Below are 18,885 nucleotides of genomic sequence, written 5' to 3'. Positions count from 1 at the left end.
TGAACCTCCTCTTTGGTCTCCCTCTTCTCCTCCTGCCTGGTGGCTCCATCCTCAGCATCCTTCTCCCTATATACCCTGGGTCCCTCCTCTGTACATGTCCAAACCATCTCAATCTCGCCTCTCTGACTTTGTCTCCAAACCGTCCCACCTGAGCTGTCCCTCTGATATGTTCATTCCTAATCTTGTCCATTCTTGTCACTCCCAAAGAGAATCTCAACATCTTCAGCTCTGCCACCTCCAGCTCTGCCTCCTGTCTTTTTGTTAGTGCCACTGTCTCTAAACCATACAACATAGCTGGTCTCACTACTGTTTTGTAAACTTTCCCCTTCACTCTTGCTGATATTCTTCGGTCACAAATCACTCCTGCCACCTTTCTCCACCCACTCCACCCTGCCTGCACTCTCTTCTTCACCTCTCTACCACACTCTCCATTACTTTGAACAGTTGACCCCAAATATTTAAACTCATCTACTTTCACCACTTCTACTCCTTGTAACTGCACTATTCCACTGGGCTCCCTCTCATTCACACACATGTACTCAGTCTTGCTTCTACTGACTTTCATTCCCCTTCTCTCCAAAGCATATATCCACTTCTCCAGACTAGACTCAACTTGCTCTCTACTCTCACTACAGATCACAATGTCATCTGCAAACATCATAGTCCATGGGGACTCCTGTCTGATCTCATCCGTCAACCTGTCCATCACCACTGCAAACAAGAAAGGACTCAGAGCTGATCCTTGGTGTAATCCCACCTCCACCTTGAATGAGTCTGTCATTCCGACTGCGCATCTCACCGCTGTCACACTATTCTTGTACATGTCCTGCACTACCCTAACATACTTCTCTGCCACTCCAGACTTCCTCATACAATGCCACAACTCTTCTCTTGGCACCCTATCATAAGCTTTTTCTAAGTCCACAAACACACAATGTAACTCTTTCTGTCCTTTTCCAACAGTATTCTCAGAGCAAACATTGCATCTGTAGTGCTCTTTCTCGGCATGAAACCATATTGCTGCTCACAGATCTTCACCTGTTTTCTAAGCCTAGCTTCTACTACTCTTTCCCATAACTTCATGCTGTGGCTGATCAGCTTTATGCCTCTGTAGTTACTGCAGCTCTGCACATCACCCTTGTTCTTGAAAATAGGAACCAGCACACTTCGTCTCCACTCCTCAGGCATCCTCTCACTTTCCAAGATTTTATTAAACAATCTGGTTAGAAACTCTACTGCCATCTCTCCTAGACATTTCCATGCCTCCACTGGAATGTCATCTGGACCAACTGCCTTTCCACTCTTCATCCTCTTCATAGCAGCCCTCACTTCTTCCTTGCTAATCTCTTGTACTTCCTGATTTACTCTCACCACATCATCCAGCCTTTTCTCTCGCTCATTTTCTTTATTCATCAACTCTTCAAAATATTCCCTCCACCTTCTCAGCACACACTCCTCACTTGTCAGCACATTACCATGTGCATCTTTTACACCCTAACCTGCTGCACATCCTTTCCAGCTCTGTCCCTTTGTCTGGCCAATCGGTACAAGTCCTTTTCTCCTTCCTTACTATTCAACTTCTTGTACAGCTCGCAATATGCCTTTTCCTTTGCTTTTGCCACTTGTCTTTTCGCCTTACGCTGCATCTCCTTGTACTCCTGTCTACTTTCTTCATCTCTCCAACTATCCCAAAACGTTTTCGCCAACCTCTTTCTCCTTATGCTTTCCTGGACCTCTTCATTCCACCACCAAGTCTAGTTGTCTTCTTTCCACTGTCCAGATGTCATACCCAGTACTGTCCTAGCTGTCTCCCTCACCACATCTGCAGTACTTTTCCAGTTGTCCAAAATTGCTTCCCCTCCAACCAGTGCTTCTCTCACCTGCTCGCTAAATTTCACACAACAGTCTTCCTCCTTCAGCTTCCACCATCTGATCCTTTGTTGAGCTGTCACTCTCTTCTTCTTCTTTACCTCTAAAGTCATCCTACAAACAACCATCCTGTGCTGTCTAGTGACACTCTCTCCTGCTACCACTTTACAGTCTGTGATTTCTTTTAGCTTGCATCTCCTATAAAGAATGTAGTCCACCTGTGTGCACCTTCCTCCACTCTTATATGTTACCCTGTGCTCCTCCCTTTTCTTAAAGTAGGTATTCACCACAGCCATTTCCATCCTTTTCGCAAAATCAACTACCATCTGTCCTTCCCCATTCCTATCCTTGATACCATATCTACCCATTACTTCCTCATCACCTCTGTTCCCTTCACCAACATGCCCATTGAAGTCTGCTCCTATCACCACTCTTTCATGCTTGGGTACACTCTCCACCACCTCATCTAACACACTCCAGAAATCTTCTTTCTCCTTCATCTCACAACCAACCTGTGGGGCATATGCACTGATGATATTCATCATCACCCCTTCAATTTCCAACTTCACACTCATCACCCTGTCAGACACTCGCTTAACCTCCAACACACTTTTAACATACTCTTCCTTTAAAATGACCCCAACACCATTTCTCTTCCTGTCCTCACCATGGTACAACAACTTGTACCCACCGCCGATGCTCCTGCTCTTACCTCCCTTCCACTTGGTCTCTTGCACACACAATATGTCTACCTTTCTCCTCTCCATCATGTCAGCCAGCTCTCTCCCTTTACCAGTCATACTACCAACATTCAAAGTCCCCACTCTCATTTCCACCCTTCTAGTTTTCTTCTTCTCCCGCTGTTCGTGGCAACGTTTTCCTCCTCTTCTTTGTCGTCTTTGCCCAGCAGTAGCCCAATTTCCACCGGCACCCTGTTCGGCAAAAGCACTGGTGGTGGACGTTGTTAACCCGGGCCGCGACCGATCCGGTATGGGAATTTGATTCTGAGTCTGCATAGTTTGGTTGGCTTGTTTTACGCTGGATGCCCTTCCTGACGCAACCCTCCTCATTTATCCGGGCTTGGGACCGGCACTCAGAATGCACTGGCTGCACACCCCATGTGGCTGAGTTTTATATATATATATATATATATATATATATATATATATATATATATAAAAATAATACTGCAACATTGACTATACTGTTATGTTCGGATAGTTTTGTTTTTAATGGGATTATGCAACATACAATGTAAAAACAGTAGGTAGAATGTTCAAGGATGTGGAAACTGTAGATCCTCAAGCCAAATGTTGAACATTTCAAGTGATATTATTCCAGTTTTTTTTTTTATTTTGTAGAAGTCTTTTCTTTCTATATCTGTATGAGGAAACCTGTCAGGAACATACTATTATATAAACCGTACCATGACCTCGAAATTGTAATTTGTAACAAAATAATTGGAAGCTGTACATGACACCTCTACTGGTGGTCTATATTAGTTAACTGTAAAGTTTATAATAGAATACATTCAGTGTGAATAATGAGTTGGTATTTACCGTTCCAGTATTGTGCAATCTGTGGTCCTGACCGTCAGTGTGGTCATCAACTGTATCTTCTCTCTGTGCGCTGAAACACAAAAGTTATACCTTTGTTAACAGCTACGTAAACCAGCACGTCAAATTAACAAAGTATCTTATGCAGTGAAGAACTGAATAGTATTAAATGAATGAACTGGAATGAAACTTTCCCAAACTGAAATCATCATACATGAATATGCCATTCCTGAAACCTCACCGGGTCAACAAATATGTCATTACTACACAACACTTTACCCATTTGAAATGTGCCTTTTGGGTGCAAATGTGCCCAACTCATCTTCTTCACTTGTATCTATAAGAAAATAGGTACAAGGTAATGGACGTTAAAAATATACAAGAACAATACCTGTAAATATGGACAAACTCTACAAGTACACATAATCAGGACTATTAGAATATTGGTGACTACTAACTCAGCATTGCCATCTGACTGGACAACGTGTAAGCTGTTGATTGGCTGAGAGAGCTGTTGGTGGTCGACGACACAACTGCTAATTGGTTTAAGGGCTCAGCTGTGAAATGGAGGTTATTTAGGTTGACGTATGTGTGGTTCTGAAAAACAAAGAACATAAAAGTCATGTGAGCGCCCGCCTGTGAAACAAAGACATCATCGGTGCATAAACTCTGATTGACTGTTACCTTCTCTGTGGAGTGTTGACCATTCAGTCGTTTTTCAAACCTTTAAACAACAGAACAATATTAAAAACAACCTCTAAAAATGATCAACTTTGTGTCATTGTATACTGTATGTCAGAAATAGATCTAGATTTTGTATTGCATGCATCAACAGATAGGCTTAACGTTTGCATTGTGCCCCCTGTTGAGGGGCGCAGGCATTACACATTTACAGTTATCTCCACCCGAACAATACCCACCCGAAACCACTGAGAGTTTTGTTGTTGTTAATTCAGGTGTGTATGTGCCAACAAGTACTGTAATTCAAGACCTGTTGATCCACTTGACTTTTTTTTTAATGACTTAAAAATCAAATTTACACAAGATAGGATGATGTTGTGGTTCAGTCATGCAAATTCTACATTCAGTTTGTCACATTTGTGGATTGGATGGTTTGTTTGTGGTCACCAGGATTACTCAGACACCTATGGACCAGTTTTGATTAAATTTGGTGCAGGTGTCCAACACAGGCCAAGAAAAAAAAAAAAAAATTCATTAATATATTTTATTGAACAATATACATAATATAGACAACTGCACAAAACAAACCCCAAAAAGGAAAAATAAATACCTTTTAAAAAAATTAAGAAAACAAACACACACGTGTGTATGAGTGTGATGAGTGATATATCACTCAAACAAATGACTCATTGGACGAACGCAATTCAATTATGGGCAGGATTTCCATCTCATAAATATATGTAGTCCCAACTAAATTAAATTAAATTATTTTGCATGGCTATACGTTATTTGAATTGAGGCTATATATATTTATTAGATGGAAATCCTGCTCATAATTGAATTGAGTTAATCCAATGCATCAGTTTTCTGAGTGCACAGAGAGCTGTTAGAACCGTTAAAACCCCATTCAGACGGGGGGTTGGCAATCCAGTCTGAGACAGATAGGTTTTTTTTCTGAACCTGAAAGATGCAAATCGGATTTAAATCTGATTGTTTTCTATCTGGGTTGAGCTGGATTTGAGCCAGATTTAAGTAAGTATCATGGCTCTGCATTTTTTCTTTTTCAAATATGAGCCATCCATCATTAAATCATGTTAATAAAGAGATTTTTTAAAATAATGAATTAAAAAATCATTTCAATGCTTAGTCAAATTCAGTATGTGAATATCATAGTATACTGATCATGTGGCAACCACACACACACACACTGTAGGTTTTTCCTAGTTTAATATAATGTAGCGATTATATTATTAACCTCTGGTAGCGATTGAAAGTGGTGTTAATCTCGTCATTAGTTGCCAGCAACTCTTCAATCAGCTTCTCCTCACTGAGTCTGGGGGCAATCTTCACGATCCTGTCCTGCATTTCCTTACACATTGTGTATAACTGCTAATGACAAAACCAGACAGAATATGCATGGGCGGGGCGTGAAGGGCAGATGTAACATGCAGCACATAGAATAAAGCACAAGATCAAGAGGGGTAAGGCAACATTAGAAGTCACAATAAACCCACTGCAGAACTTTCATTTCTCAGCACAGAGTATGTTGTTTGGTTTTGTGTTTATACCTCCAGCAACTCAATGTCTGCTTGTTTCACTGTGACTGGGTCCAGCTGACTCATCATGTCTGACATCACCGACAGGTTACTCCTCACCACTCCCAGCTCTGCCTTCAGCTTCTTTACCTGAATATCAACAGTATTTACTCAATAAAGACATCAGTACTCCTTGCAGAAATTTCACAGATGCTGCAGAAAGATAATCTGAATAGATGCAAGCATGCTGATGAATCTTTGTGAGAAGAACACCAGCCAGCATGAAAAGAGATGACAGACTGTGATTATTATGAATGTGTAAAAAGATTTCACTCCAGTGCAGCAACACCCATCACCTGGTCAGGAGTGAAGGCATTGCTTCCACCCTGGTTTTGGTTTGGCTCAGAGAGTGCGACGGGTTTAGAAGACAGGAGAGTAGTAACAACAGGCCCGTTCCCAGAAAAAGTCTGGGAAGCAAAGCACAGACGTGAGCGGAAAGAAAAGGCATCAAAATGAGAAGTAGCACCCAGCAGTCCCACTAAGCCCACTAACTACAAGTTGTACCCTTGTTGGGGCTTGAACTGGTGAGTAGCCATCCACCTCAGTAATAGGGAACTCAAGCCCTTTCCTTCTCAGATCTTCATACACAGACACCACACCCGTCAGGTCAGGTGAGCTACGGAATGCGTCGGCCCACGCCTTGACAAAACAAAACCACAACATATAAAAGTAAGGTGGCAAAGCAGAAGGCAAATTGTGCATGGTGACACAGAGCAGTGCCGGCGGTTTTCACCTGTATGATGCTGAGCACTCTGTCATGCACGACCAATGGAGGATTATTCCTCGGGATGATCGACCGCACCAGAACCCCCTCTATGAAATCCCGTGTGGTCACGAGGATGTGAAATCTGTAGCCACAGTTCTTCACACACGTCTCCAGGACCTGATATCAGTGGAAGGAAGAGCAAAAAAACCCAGAAGGAGAGCTAGAAAACTGAAGGACTCACACCTGAACGGATATGTGCAAAAACAAAAAATAAAGGTCATCAGGGTGATACAGTCTGACCCCTCGATTCCACATACTGTTTGTAAAATGTTCTCCCTAAAGTATTTTAGTCAGGTTCACTTTGGGTACTCGCGTTCATTGGACATTTGTGGAGATTAGAAAAACTATGAATTTATTTTAAGTGCATGCAATGGATAAAAATGGATGATTTAGGGGAGGTGATGGTCTAGTGGTTAAAGCATTGGGCTTGAGACCAGAGGATTCTAGGTTCAGATCCCAGCCTGACCAGAAAAGCACTAAGGGCCCTTGGGAAAGGTCCTTAATCCCCTAGTTGCTCCTAAATTTGATCACATCTGGGTGAATGTGAGGCATTATTTGTAAAGCGCTTTGAGCATCTGCTGCAGATGGAAAAGCGCTATATAAATGCAGTCCATTTACCATTTACGATTCCATTTTCCTGGAAGCAATCATGATGGCGATGTTGAATTTGTAAAAATGGCGGCTTAAAATGAGAGCTTTTCCAGTACCTCGGTTTCTACATGACTGAAGATATTTATTCTTTTATTCTTGCAGTGCAACGTGTATCTGAAGATTATAAAGCAAAGACACTTGAAAATTCAAGATGGCCACCCATAAATGTGACTTTGCAATTGACATCATTGGATTTCTTGGACCTGGAAGGTTGTAATTAGCCACTAGAATAAATCCTAGGTCACGGAAAAGCAGAGATATTGCCACCATGGTTGCTTTCAGGAAAATGGAATCACCCATTTCCTGACTGGCTATTGCATACACTTTCCAAAAATGTATTATTTCACTAATCCTCACAAAATTTCAACCAATTACATAATGCATCTGGTTATTTCTTTACAGAGACCAGAGCAGCCATGAGAGGCTAATTTTGTCAGTAAACAAGAGGCAATAACTCATATTCACAACATGTTAAACTCACTAATCCAGTTTGTTTTCACTTGCGCAACTGCACTATTTGACTGTCAACAGTCAGGCAACTGAAGTGAAGGAGCTAGTTTGTTAACTTTCCAAAACTATCTTTCTGGCACATGGTGCAAACGGTCTCTCCAAAAGCCCCCCCAAGTGTACTTGGAGCCAAATTTGGGGGTTGGTGGGGGGGATTGGGAGCTTCTCATATACATCAGACATCACAGAGGCTTCCATAGAAGTGAAAGAGTAAATAGTTGTCAAGGATACGTACACAGAGGTATGTGGAAAGGAGGCGTGAGGGTGAATAAGAGCAACACTCACAGTGAGCGTCAGCATAATTTCCTTGAAGTTCTTGTTTCCCACAATCCTTTTCCTTATGGCTCTGACTGCATCTTTTGGTCTGTAATCACAGAATTATCAGCAGTTAGAGGCATAAAACCTGGAGAGGACTAACTGGTTTATGGTGCACAGAGATAACGCACGCACGCACGCACGCACGCACGCACGCACGCACGCACGCACGCACGCACGCACACACACACACACACACACACACACACACACACACACACACACACACACACACACACACACACACACACACACACACACACACACACACACACACACACACACACACACACACACACACCCTTCTTCTGTGCTGTTAATCATGTCGCAGATTTCCATGTTGAGCGTCCAGTCTTCTGATGCCAGACTGGATCCAGTTGCGCGTTCTGTGAAAAATGGTACAAATAAGATAAACCGATAAGATAAAAATAAGAAGTAAGATAATCAGTTTCTCTAGGTAACTGTTCATATGACACAAAGTCATTCCAGCGGTACAGAAGGATCTTCCGAATAGACCTTGTACCAAAGACATCTAGGTGTCACCTTATTAGTTGGAAGTGTAACTTCACAACATTCCAGACATCAGGCGGTAATGGATATTTAATGGATAATGACTCAGTTTCATCATGTTATAGTGACATCATCTTCTCACTTTCTGCACGTCTGCATTTCTGGAGACTTTAGCTAACAGACTTACTCGCAGTCTATTATGCTGTAATATCAAATTGGGGATTACCAGGGAACAGTTACAGACCCACTACAAACTATGCCTCTTAAAAAAATAAATTAAAAAAATGGAAAGACGATGAAAACCTGGCACACTGGAGGCACAGGTGTGCCTAAATTAAATAATAATAATAAAAAGAGTAATAATAATAACAACAACAACAAAATAAGTATTAGAAATGCTACAAAAACATGAAATTAAAGGAATGCAAGCATATTCTGTATTACACACATAGATTGTTCATCAATCAGTTATTTATTTATTTATTTAAGCTATTTATTTGCTTGTTGATGCCATTTTAAAAAAGAAACTACAGCACCACGCTCGTAGAGCGCAAACCTCTGCCAATTCAAATTCCACAAATTTTTACAATGGAAAAACATTTCAAGGTCAAAGTCCTGTTAGAAGTGGCTTAAGATAAGATTTAATACAAAATATAGATCAAAAGGGCTTTTCAATGTTAAAATCAAATGTCCACAAAATCCACATTCCGTAACAGATCCGGATCAAACTTTGTCAGGTGATAGTGAGTGCCAGTCTGCACTTCACTTTAAAATAATAGAGTGATTGGGGCACATTTGATTAAGATCTAATGGAAACATTACATGGGGTTTTCAATGTAAATTTAAATGGCCACAAAATCTGTTCTTCGTTGGTGGAGGTAAAAAAGGGGAAAAGTGTAAATTGTAAATAAATTTAATTAATTATGAGATAATTAGCTCTTGTCCACTCTGTAAGGCACGAGACAGGAGCATGTTCAAATCAGGTAATTGGCCCCTTAAAATGTCTTTGTTGTGAGGGAAGAAACCTGAAATATAAGGTCTCAAACCCGCATTAAAAAAATTAAATAAAAATAAATAAAAGATAGGTCAACAACTAAGACTAAGACATGGATTTCCATAACCTAGAACATTTCCGTCTATTTGGACAATATTTTTAAATTTATAAATGTAATGTGCAGTTAATATATCAGTCAAGCATAAACGAAAGCTAAAAATTTGATTTTTTTTTCCCACTGCATAATAGTCAGCAACATGACAGTCTTAAGGTAACGTGATACATTTCCCATTCCTATTTTTAACATTTTGATCCCTTGCAGCCTCTTTCACTCAGTCAGATGTCATTAAAGTCTGTGAGGGTTCAGGGGTCAGGCCTTAGTGAGGACACTGGGATTTGGCTTATGTCTATCTGGTTGGCAGAGCTGAGTAAGTTTTTTTTTAATTTAGTCATGATTTTACTCTTATACTAGCTATGTTTTCATATTTTATTATTTTATTTGCAACACACTGAAGAGTAGAAGTCAGTTAAAATCCCCCAGGCAGGACTTTCTGGTTGTGCTGTGAATACTTCTGCTATACTGAGAAACATCGCAAAGCGTTGTTTGCTGTTGTCTGAATTTGTACCAGACATGTAATAAAATTTAATTGTTCATGTGGTGGAGATTACATTTGTATTCTCTACATTTGCAAACATTTTTTTTCATTTTCAATACATTTTTAATGCAGCCTTATTGCCTTATTTTGCACAGACTTGTAGTCAGCTGTACTTCCGTCTGGTTGCGTCGTAACCCATGCAGTGTTTGATCATCATGAAAAGAGGACATGGCATTTTAATGTTTTACATTTTATGCCACGACCTATGATGTGATTGAGTTTTAAATTAAGTTCATTAATTATTATAGTGAACATTAAAAATATATAAATAAGTGTAAACCAGAATGGACAACCTAAGTAATAAATACATATCCTGCAACACAACATCATCCCACTGATTCTACATCACCTGAAGTGGCACACAGCAACCACGTGGAATATTGCGCCACTGTCCGACACCGCTTCAGGGTTCATACTTCCAAGTTCTACGGTTTTGAGTTGATGATCAGTAAATATCTGGGCCCGGTTTCATAAAGTGGTCTAATCTTTTAGTCTTCTAAGCTTATTTAGTCAACTAAGGTTAGTCGCCCAACATTATCTGTCTAATCTTTCTTTCACGTCGATGGCTTCTAAATTAGCCGTTTTACATTAGTTGCCGATTTTCACAGTCATAGCAGCCTCACGAGTGCCATTGCGGGTCAGTTTTGTTTACTTCTGGGTTGGTCTGTCTGCTACAAACACGGCTGAGTCCGCCGCAACAGAGGAGAAGTGCTCCCAACCTCGGTATCTGTAAACATTTCTAATGGATTATTCCAGTCCCAGAACACCTGCTCCCGCCGCATTGCTCTCCTTCCTTCTTGCTCCATTAAGTGGTGGTACATGATAGCTGCCATTTTTGACGCAAGGCACTGAAGTTTTGTCGACTAAAATAAGAGTAGCCTCCTCTGTAGCAGGCTAAAACCTTTAATCGGATAATGCGAAACTTTAGCCGACTAAGCTCTTTGTACAATGACTAATATCAAAAGATGAGTCGATGAGTGAGTTTATTCCACTAAACAAGTTTAGACTGCTTCATGAAACTGGGCCCTGGTTGCCATCATCCCATTTGTGTTTCTTGGTTCTTTTACTTGTCCAACCACAGTCAATAAGCAAGTAAGCGTAGACATCGTTAACGTGTCCTCGCCACAGCTTTCCCGCGATTCTGAGCTCACAAAGAGAGCCGTCCACTGTCATCACCTACTGCAGCTTCCTATCAGAGCCTTGGTCATGCTCTTCCAAAATCGGATAAACCTCTGTAACTTTCCAGTAGACACATGTAGATATAAAACATACTTGCCAAGTATTGCAAAGCCAAAGCGTTCACTGCATGAAAGCAACCGGACGTTCTGCAGTCTGCAAAAAACCTTGGATATTGACAATGCAATGCATTCTGGGCCAATTTTTGCAGATATGCAACATGGAGATGCATATGTTTTGTGTTCTTAGGGGTTTTTTTTTTGTATTTGTAAATGTTTTCTGCATTTTCTGGTGGTCTTACTTTAGAAATATTGTGGCCTCCATCAGCACCCTTTGACAGCTGAGTGCTCTTCTAGTTTTATGTCATTCCTTTTTCTTTCTTCTGCTCCTGTTAGGGATCGCCACGGCAGATCAACTGTTTCCATCTCACCTGTCGTCTGTATCTTCGTCTGTCACACCAACCACCTCCTGCAAGTCCTCCTTCAGTCAGCACATCCATAAACCTCTTCTTTGGCCTCCCTCTTCTCCTTCTGCCTGGTGGCTCCATCCTCAGCATCCTTCTCCCTATATACCCCGGGTCCGTCCTCTGCACATGTCCAAACCATCCATCTCAATCTCACCTCTCTGACTTTGTCTCCAAACCGTCCCACCTGACCTGTCCCTCTGATATGTTCATTCCTAATCCTGTCCAGTCTCGTCACTCCCAAAGAGAATCCTAACATCTTCAGCTCTGCTATCTCCAGCTCTGCCTCCTGTCTTTTTGTTTGTGCCACCGTCTCTGGTCTCATTGCTGTTGCTGTAAACTTTCCCCTCCACTCTGCAGATATTCTTCGGTCAGAAATCACTCCTGCCACCTTTCTCTACCTGCTCCATAGACTAGAGATGGACGGATTGATCCTAATATCGATAATGTCGATACCAACGTTGGTATTGATATTGAACGATCCTTGTGTAAAAAGATCGATACTCAAGCTTTTTTTCTCTCCCGCACGCACCAAATGCTGAACACGCAGATTAATCAAAGTCTACACTCTGTCTGTAAGACTAAGCAGCGCTGCGCTGTGTCACACAACACAGAGCAGCGCATCCTTGTATTGTGGTTTGTCAGCCCTCTACCTCAGGAGATTTTTTTTAAGTTGTGTTGAGTGATTATTTTTTAAACAAAAATGTTGATTGTGATAATAAAGTATTTTGTTGTCATGTACAATGCTTGGCGAAATTCTATCCTAGGTCTTTTGGATCCTTTGGGTCTATGAAGCTTAAATATGAAAAAGTATCAGTATCTATATCAATATCGGCGATACTGGACCTGTATTTACTTGGTATCGGATCAATATCAAAATTCCCGATATCGCCCACCTCTACCATCGACCACAGCAGCAAGTCAAATATGGGTCAAAAGGGCGTCTGTATGCCACTTTTAGCCCCGCCCACCCATTTACAGGCTGCACAATAACAACCAATCAGCAAGTGCAGCACAGTAACCCCGCCTTCTTGCGTCTCATTGCGTCAGGGAGCCGTCAATCAAACCGTAAACCGCCGCGCCTCTGTGAATCGGAATATAGACTGGATTTAAATCTGATACTAACTGTGCATTGTCACCTTAATAATAACAAAAACGACTGTCAGTAAACAGAATGATGGGCGAGAATGCAGAAATAATGACGGAGCGAGACTGAACCATCCGCTAATAATAAAAATAATAAAGAGAGCGAGAGCTCACCGATCCTCTGCCCCACCGCGGTGCTGAACGGGTTCCACAATAAAAACGCCATGGTGACGGCGGAGGGCCCTGCACCGAACCAGCAGAACCTGCAGAGTTGTTTCTCGCACAACAAAGTGGGGCACTGGCCCGAACTGCGTCACTTTTTAAAGGGAAAGCAGCCCGACGCCGCAACACAGCCGCACAACTGCGCCTCTTGTGGCCGCTTAACATTCCTGCACGTTTTTTTTCTCCCGCCATCAAATCACCCCCCCCCCCCACTCTTCACACATTAAAAGTTTCAACTGTGAAATTGTTGCATTTACAAAATTATAATTTCTCTTTATGTCAGATCAAACGTGTTTGGTGTCAATGCACAGCAAATCTCTGGTTTAAACTGGGCTCAGGGGTTAATTTCAACAATTACAAATCACAGCTCAACTCTATATATGTATTTTAAGGTGTTATTAAGCTTTGAGGTCTACGAATAGTAGTACACGTCTAAAAAGTTGCCAGTTTGAACACCGTCTGGGCCTTTGGAGTATGCTTGTGTCCCATGTTCGAAGACATTTGGGGAGGTAGTCAAGTGGTTGGTGCACTTGGTTTCGTTGTGGCAGGTTCCCGGTTCATATCCCACCCCTGCCACATTTCTCCATGTAATGTGGCGCTGTGTGAGGAAGGGTATCCGGTGTAAAACCTGTGCCAATTCAACATGCAGATCCACCTCGGATTTGCTGTGGCGACCCTGAGTGCAAACAAGGGAGCAGCCGAAGGGTCTTACTATTTCATTTATATAGCGCCAAATCACAAGTGGCCTCAAGGCGCTTCCCACAAGTAAGGTCTAACTGTACCAACCCCAAGAGCAAGCACACAGGCGACAGTGGTTAAAAGGTGTGAAAAAGTGGTGAAAAAATTTGATATGAGGAAGAAACCCCAAGCAGACCAGACTCAAAGGGGTGACTCTCTGCTTGGGCCATGCTACCGACACAATTGACAAAACAATTTACAAAATGAATATACAGGAAATTTTGGGAGTCCATATTGGTGCACAGGACGGGAGCCTGCAGAAGAAGACACCCACTCCCATCTCTGGATGGAGCCGCACCTCAAACAGAGAGAAAAAAAACCAGAATCAGGTGACAGAAAGACAACAGTACAGTATAATTTGTCAGCAATTAAGCAACAAGATAAACAGAAGAAATACAAAGGTGATCGCTGGCCACTAGCCCTAAGCTTCAATAAGACCCAGACTTTAGATGAAGTTGAGGCCGCGGCACGCTCTGTTTGCTAATAAAATTAATTTCAAAGGGTAAAAAATATAGTAACATACTATGCCAATATGCTACACATGTACCCGGTAGCTCAGCAAAAGTCTTATTTTATACTGTAAGAGTTAGTCATCTATATACATAAAGGGCTATGTCTGTCTGTCTGTCTGTCTGTCCACGATAAACTCCCAAACTATAATATGTAGCTCTAAAAACTATATATATTCTGAATCATCATGGCATGGGGAACAAACATGGTACCATTTTTTTTTAAAGTTGTACTGAAAATCACCCCCAAAAATAGCCATTTATGTAAGACCATATAGTGTTGTACCATGTGCGATAAACTCCCAAACTATAATATGTAGCCCTAAAAAGTTTCTGTGAAGGCTCTCAGTTATCCAGGTGGTTTCCATAGTAGAGAAGCTTGAATCTTTGACTGGACTGGGCTGCTTGACGCGAGGACGTTTCGCTTCAAATCGCAGAAGCTTCCTCAGCTAAAATTCTTGCTCTGGTAGTCTGACTTCTGTCTTGGCCCTTGTAGAGAAGAACAAACAGAAGCCACAAAAGCTGGAGATTTAAACCTAACCAGACCCCTCCTACCGAGAGGCAGACTGCTATTGGCTAGTGACTAAAAAATTGGTTTAATTAGCACCTTTTGTGCTCTACTTAGCACCCTCCTAATGACAGGGCAGCTGTTCCTCCTAACGATGGGACTGATGGCTCTCCTGATGACGTGAATGTCTCATTACCATGAACAAAAGACTGAAACTGCTTTGACCTGAGTACCCCATTGTAAACAGGGGTCAAAGTGTGTCTCAGACCCACTCCCCGGTTAAGGCTGGGTTTCAAATGTTTCACGTACAATGCCTCTTTCACCACTCTCTCAAACCATTTCTTCTCTCTGGCTAAGATTTTAACTTCCTTGTCCTCAAACGTGTGGTTAGTGTCATTAAGGTGGAGATGAACTGCAGACTGAGGTCCACTGGCGCCCTCTCTGTGGTGCTGGTATAGCCTTTTGTGTAACGGCTGCTTAGTCTCACCTTTGTAATGTTCGTTACAGTTTTCCTGACATCTGATAGAATACACTACATTGCTCTGTTTGTAACTAGGGATCCTGTCCTTGGGGTGAACTAATTTCTGTCTCAAGGTGTTAACAGGTTTAAAGTAAACTGGGATTTTGTGCTGTCTGAAGATCCTCTTGTGCTGTTTGAAGATCCTCTCGCACAACCATGGGGGAATTAAGGGGAATTACTACAGGCAGATCCATGGTTGTGCGATGGGGTCTCTGGTTTCCCCCATTGTGGCCAATCTGTACATGGAGCAAGTGGAGAAGAAAGCCTTGACATCTTTCACGGGCATCTATCCCAGTCACTTGTTCAGATATGTCGATGGCACATGGGTTAAAATGAAGCAACAGGAAGTTGAGGACTTTACAGAGCACATCAACTCGGTGGACTCCAATATCAAGTTCACACGTGAGGATGCCAGAAACAACCATTTAGCCTTCTTGGACTGTGATGTTATGATTGGAGAGAACAGACAGCTCCAGACAGGGGTTTACTCACACTGACCAATATCTGCTCTTTGGCTCAAACCACCCCCTTGAACACAAGCTCAGGGTGATCAGGATTCTTCAACACAGAGCCCTACAGGTGCCCACAACTACAGAGGGAAGGGCTAAAGAACAACAACATGTCCAGAAAGCCCTCACAGTATGTGGGTACCCACGATGGTCCCTGGATAAAATGCACAGGTCCCAGAGAACAGAGAGACCAGACAGACAGGAGATGGAGACAGGACGAAGAGGATTGTCTCTCCCTTATTTAGCAGGAGTAGGGGGAAAACTACAGAGGATCTTCAGACAGCACAAAATCCCAGTTTACTTTAAACCTGTTAACACCTTGAGACAGAAATTAGTTCACCCCAAGGACAGGATCCCTAGTTACAAACAGAGCAATGTAGTGTATTCTATCAGATGTCAGGAAAACTAATGAACACTACATAAGTGAGACTAAGCAGTCGTTACACAAAAGGCTATACCAGCACCGCAGAGAGGGCGCCAGTGGACCTCAGTCTGCAGTTCATCTCCACCTTAAAGACACTAACCACATATTTGAGGACAAGGAAGTTAAAATCTTAGCCAGAGAGAAGAAATGGTTTGAGAGAGGGGTGAAGGAGGCATTGTATGTGAAACATTTGAAACTCAGCCCCAGGGAGGGGGTCTGAGACATGCTTTGTCCCCTGTTTACAATGTGGTACTCAGGTCAAAGCAGTTTCAGTCTTTTGATCATGGTAATGAGTCATTTACGTCACCAGGAGAGCCGTCAGTCCCATCGTTAGGAGGGACAGCTGCCCTGTCATTAGGAGGGTGGTAACTAGAGCACAAAAGGTGCTAATTAAAGCAATTGTTTAGTCACTAGCCAATAGCAGTCTGCCTCTCGGTAGGAGGGATCTGCTTAGGTTTAAATCTCCAGCTTTTGTGGCTTCTGTTTGTTCTTCTCTACAAAGGTCAAGACAGAAATCCGACTACCAGAGCAAGAATTTTAACTGAGGAAGCTTCTGCGATTTGAAGCAAAACGTCCTCACGTCAAGCAACCCAGTCCAGTCGAAGATTCAAGCTTCTCTACTATGTAGCCCTAAAATCTCTATATATTCTGAATCATGACATGGGGAACAAACTGGTACCATTTTAAAAAAAAAAGCTGAACTGAAAATTAGCCCCAAAATAGCCATTTATGTAAGACCATACTTCTGTCTGTCTTTCTGTCTGTCCGGGATGAACTCCCAAACTATAATATGTAGCCCTAAAAACTATTTATATTCTGAATCCTCATGACATGGGGAACAAACTGGTACCGTTTTTTTAAAAAGTTGAACTGAAAATTACTCCCAAAATAGCCGACTGTGGGTATGACCAGGCAGATTCAAATTTCCAGCCCTGTATATGTGTTGGCCATCTTTGTTTATTTAATCCCTTTCTACAGCACACTCAGCACAGCACAGCCACAGCACACTCAGCAAAACAACAACATGCTTAGGCTGAGGCTGTGGGTATGACCAGGCAGATTCAAATTTCCAGCCCTGTATATGTGTTGGCCATCTCTGTTTATTTAATCCCTTCCTCCAGCTACTTTATGTTCTCAACTGTTAAGCACCTGACTATCCTGTTTGTATCCAGTTTGCCTTCCTGTCTGAATACATTCATTTTATGTTTGTAAAATTGCAATGTAAAAACAGTGAAATACACCACTACCTCAATTTACATTTACTGTTACCTACCTTTTGTGTGTAATTTTGTTATAAATTTGATTGCAAAACAAAGTCTGCATGAAGGACTTCAAATGTGTTTGCGTTTTAACCAAGTATTTCCACTTAGTTTTGGGAGTCCACCTCTTATAGCCCATTAACTATTATATTTATAAGACATCAGCATTACAAAAACAAATGTTGGGCAATTGTTTTGATTAAAATGTTTGGCATTTGGCTTATGTCTAAAACAGGTTAACCTGGGCAGCGCCGGGTACCCCAGCTAGTATTACAATACAACATGACCTTACAAGAGGGAGATTAATGAGGGAAGCCACCAAGACACACATGGCAACTCTGGAGGAGCTGTGATTGGCAAAACTGTGCATGGTGCAATACCTGCTGTACAGCTTTGTGGCATGGATCAAATCTAGGCTCCTGTGTCCTCTCTGGCAAACTTGCTGAATTTGTTTTATTTCTGTTTAAAAAAAATGGAAAAGCCTCAAAGTTTTTGAGGAGTGGCTCCTCCATGCAGTACCACACTATTTGTATTTCTGGGTGATTCATGTCATTGAAGTGCATGCTGTATTCAGTGACTTGGAGATGTTCTTCATGTATCCATCCCCCCTGACTTTCTGAAGAAAACTGTTTGTAAAAGTGATTTTGTTTTTTGTATTCACAATGAAGCTTATATTTGTTTGTCCAATTACTTATGGCCTCTGAAAATGGAGGTACTATATAAAAATGGCTAGAATTCCTAAATTGTTAATGCTATATTTTAGGTAATTCCTAAATTGTTAATGCTGTATTTTAGTTAAACCCACTGAAGTACATATGTGAATCGACGCTGAAAGGCTGCACATCTGGACTACACCTGCTCCTAATCCATCATCGACAAAGAACATTCTGCCTTATCTTTAATCACCATCCCCCAATTTTTAGCTATCAGCTAAAAACCTTGGGATTTTGTTTTAATTTTAAACTTCATATGACTCAGGTGGATCAGGTTTTACCAACTCGTACTGGTTGATTTTGGTATAAACATGATATTTTATACAAATATGGCCGAAGCAAAAATGACCAAAGCAAATGTTTATATTTTTTGCCTCCATTTTTTTTTCTCTCTTTACAGGGCAGAATCATAAATCCAAATTTTGTGTGTATGTGTGGAGCACTCTCATCGTGTTACGGGATAGAGACGTTCAGGTTGTAGACAGGATAGGGCTCTTCAATACAAACCTCTTTTTCCATGCATCTCTTCAGCTGTGCAGTTTTCTGCCACATGGTGGTGCTGTTTCATCACAATACTCAGTATATTTTGATATGATGGTTGATCATTTCAGAAATACTTCATTAATCCTAAGGGAAATTGGGTTTGTTACAGACAGAT

At 41.7% G+C, this 18,885-nt stretch overlaps 1 protein-coding gene across 13 annotated transcripts in view; it reads right to left on the bottom strand.

Annotated features, from left to right (window-relative positions):
* Positions 1-13,152, bottom strand: part of tom1 (target of myb1 membrane trafficking protein) — a 17,691-nt gene extending 4,539 nt beyond the window's left edge. For 5 of the 13 annotated variants that reach the window (XM_034190452.1, XM_034190453.1, XM_034190457.1 and 2 more), the window contains exons 1-12: positions 13,000-13,152; positions 8,242-8,326; positions 7,911-7,989; positions 6,435-6,584; positions 6,206-6,340; positions 5,998-6,108; positions 5,675-5,791; positions 5,362-5,495; positions 4,110-4,149; positions 3,884-4,022; positions 3,705-3,762; positions 3,429-3,498 (exon numbers count right to left, since the gene is read on the bottom strand). In XM_034190452.1, the coding sequence (XP_034046343.1) occupies positions 3,429-3,498; positions 3,705-3,762; positions 3,884-4,022; positions 4,110-4,149; positions 5,362-5,495; positions 5,675-5,791; positions 5,998-6,108; positions 6,206-6,340; positions 6,435-6,584; positions 7,911-7,989; positions 8,242-8,326; positions 13,000-13,051 (1,170 nt within the window). In that variant the 5' untranslated portion in view covers positions 13,052-13,152. The remainder of the gene's footprint in view (positions 1-3,428; positions 3,499-3,704; positions 3,763-3,883; positions 4,023-4,109; positions 4,150-5,361; positions 5,496-5,674; positions 5,792-5,997; positions 6,109-6,205; positions 6,341-6,434; positions 6,585-7,910; positions 7,990-8,241; positions 8,327-12,999) is intronic. The other 8 variants (XM_034190454.1, XM_034190456.1, XM_034190455.1 and 5 more) reach the window with 8 other exon arrangements.
* Between the last annotated feature and the right edge of the window lie 5,733 nt (positions 13,153-18,885).

Source organism: Thalassophryne amazonica, chromosome 16, assembly GCF_902500255.1.
Source record: "Thalassophryne amazonica chromosome 16, fThaAma1.1, whole genome shotgun sequence".
Lineage (NCBI taxonomy): Eukaryota > Metazoa > Chordata > Actinopteri > Batrachoidiformes > Batrachoididae > Thalassophryne > Thalassophryne amazonica.
Note: the sequence above shows the minus strand (reverse complement) of the source record. Positions and strands in the feature narration are given on the sequence as shown.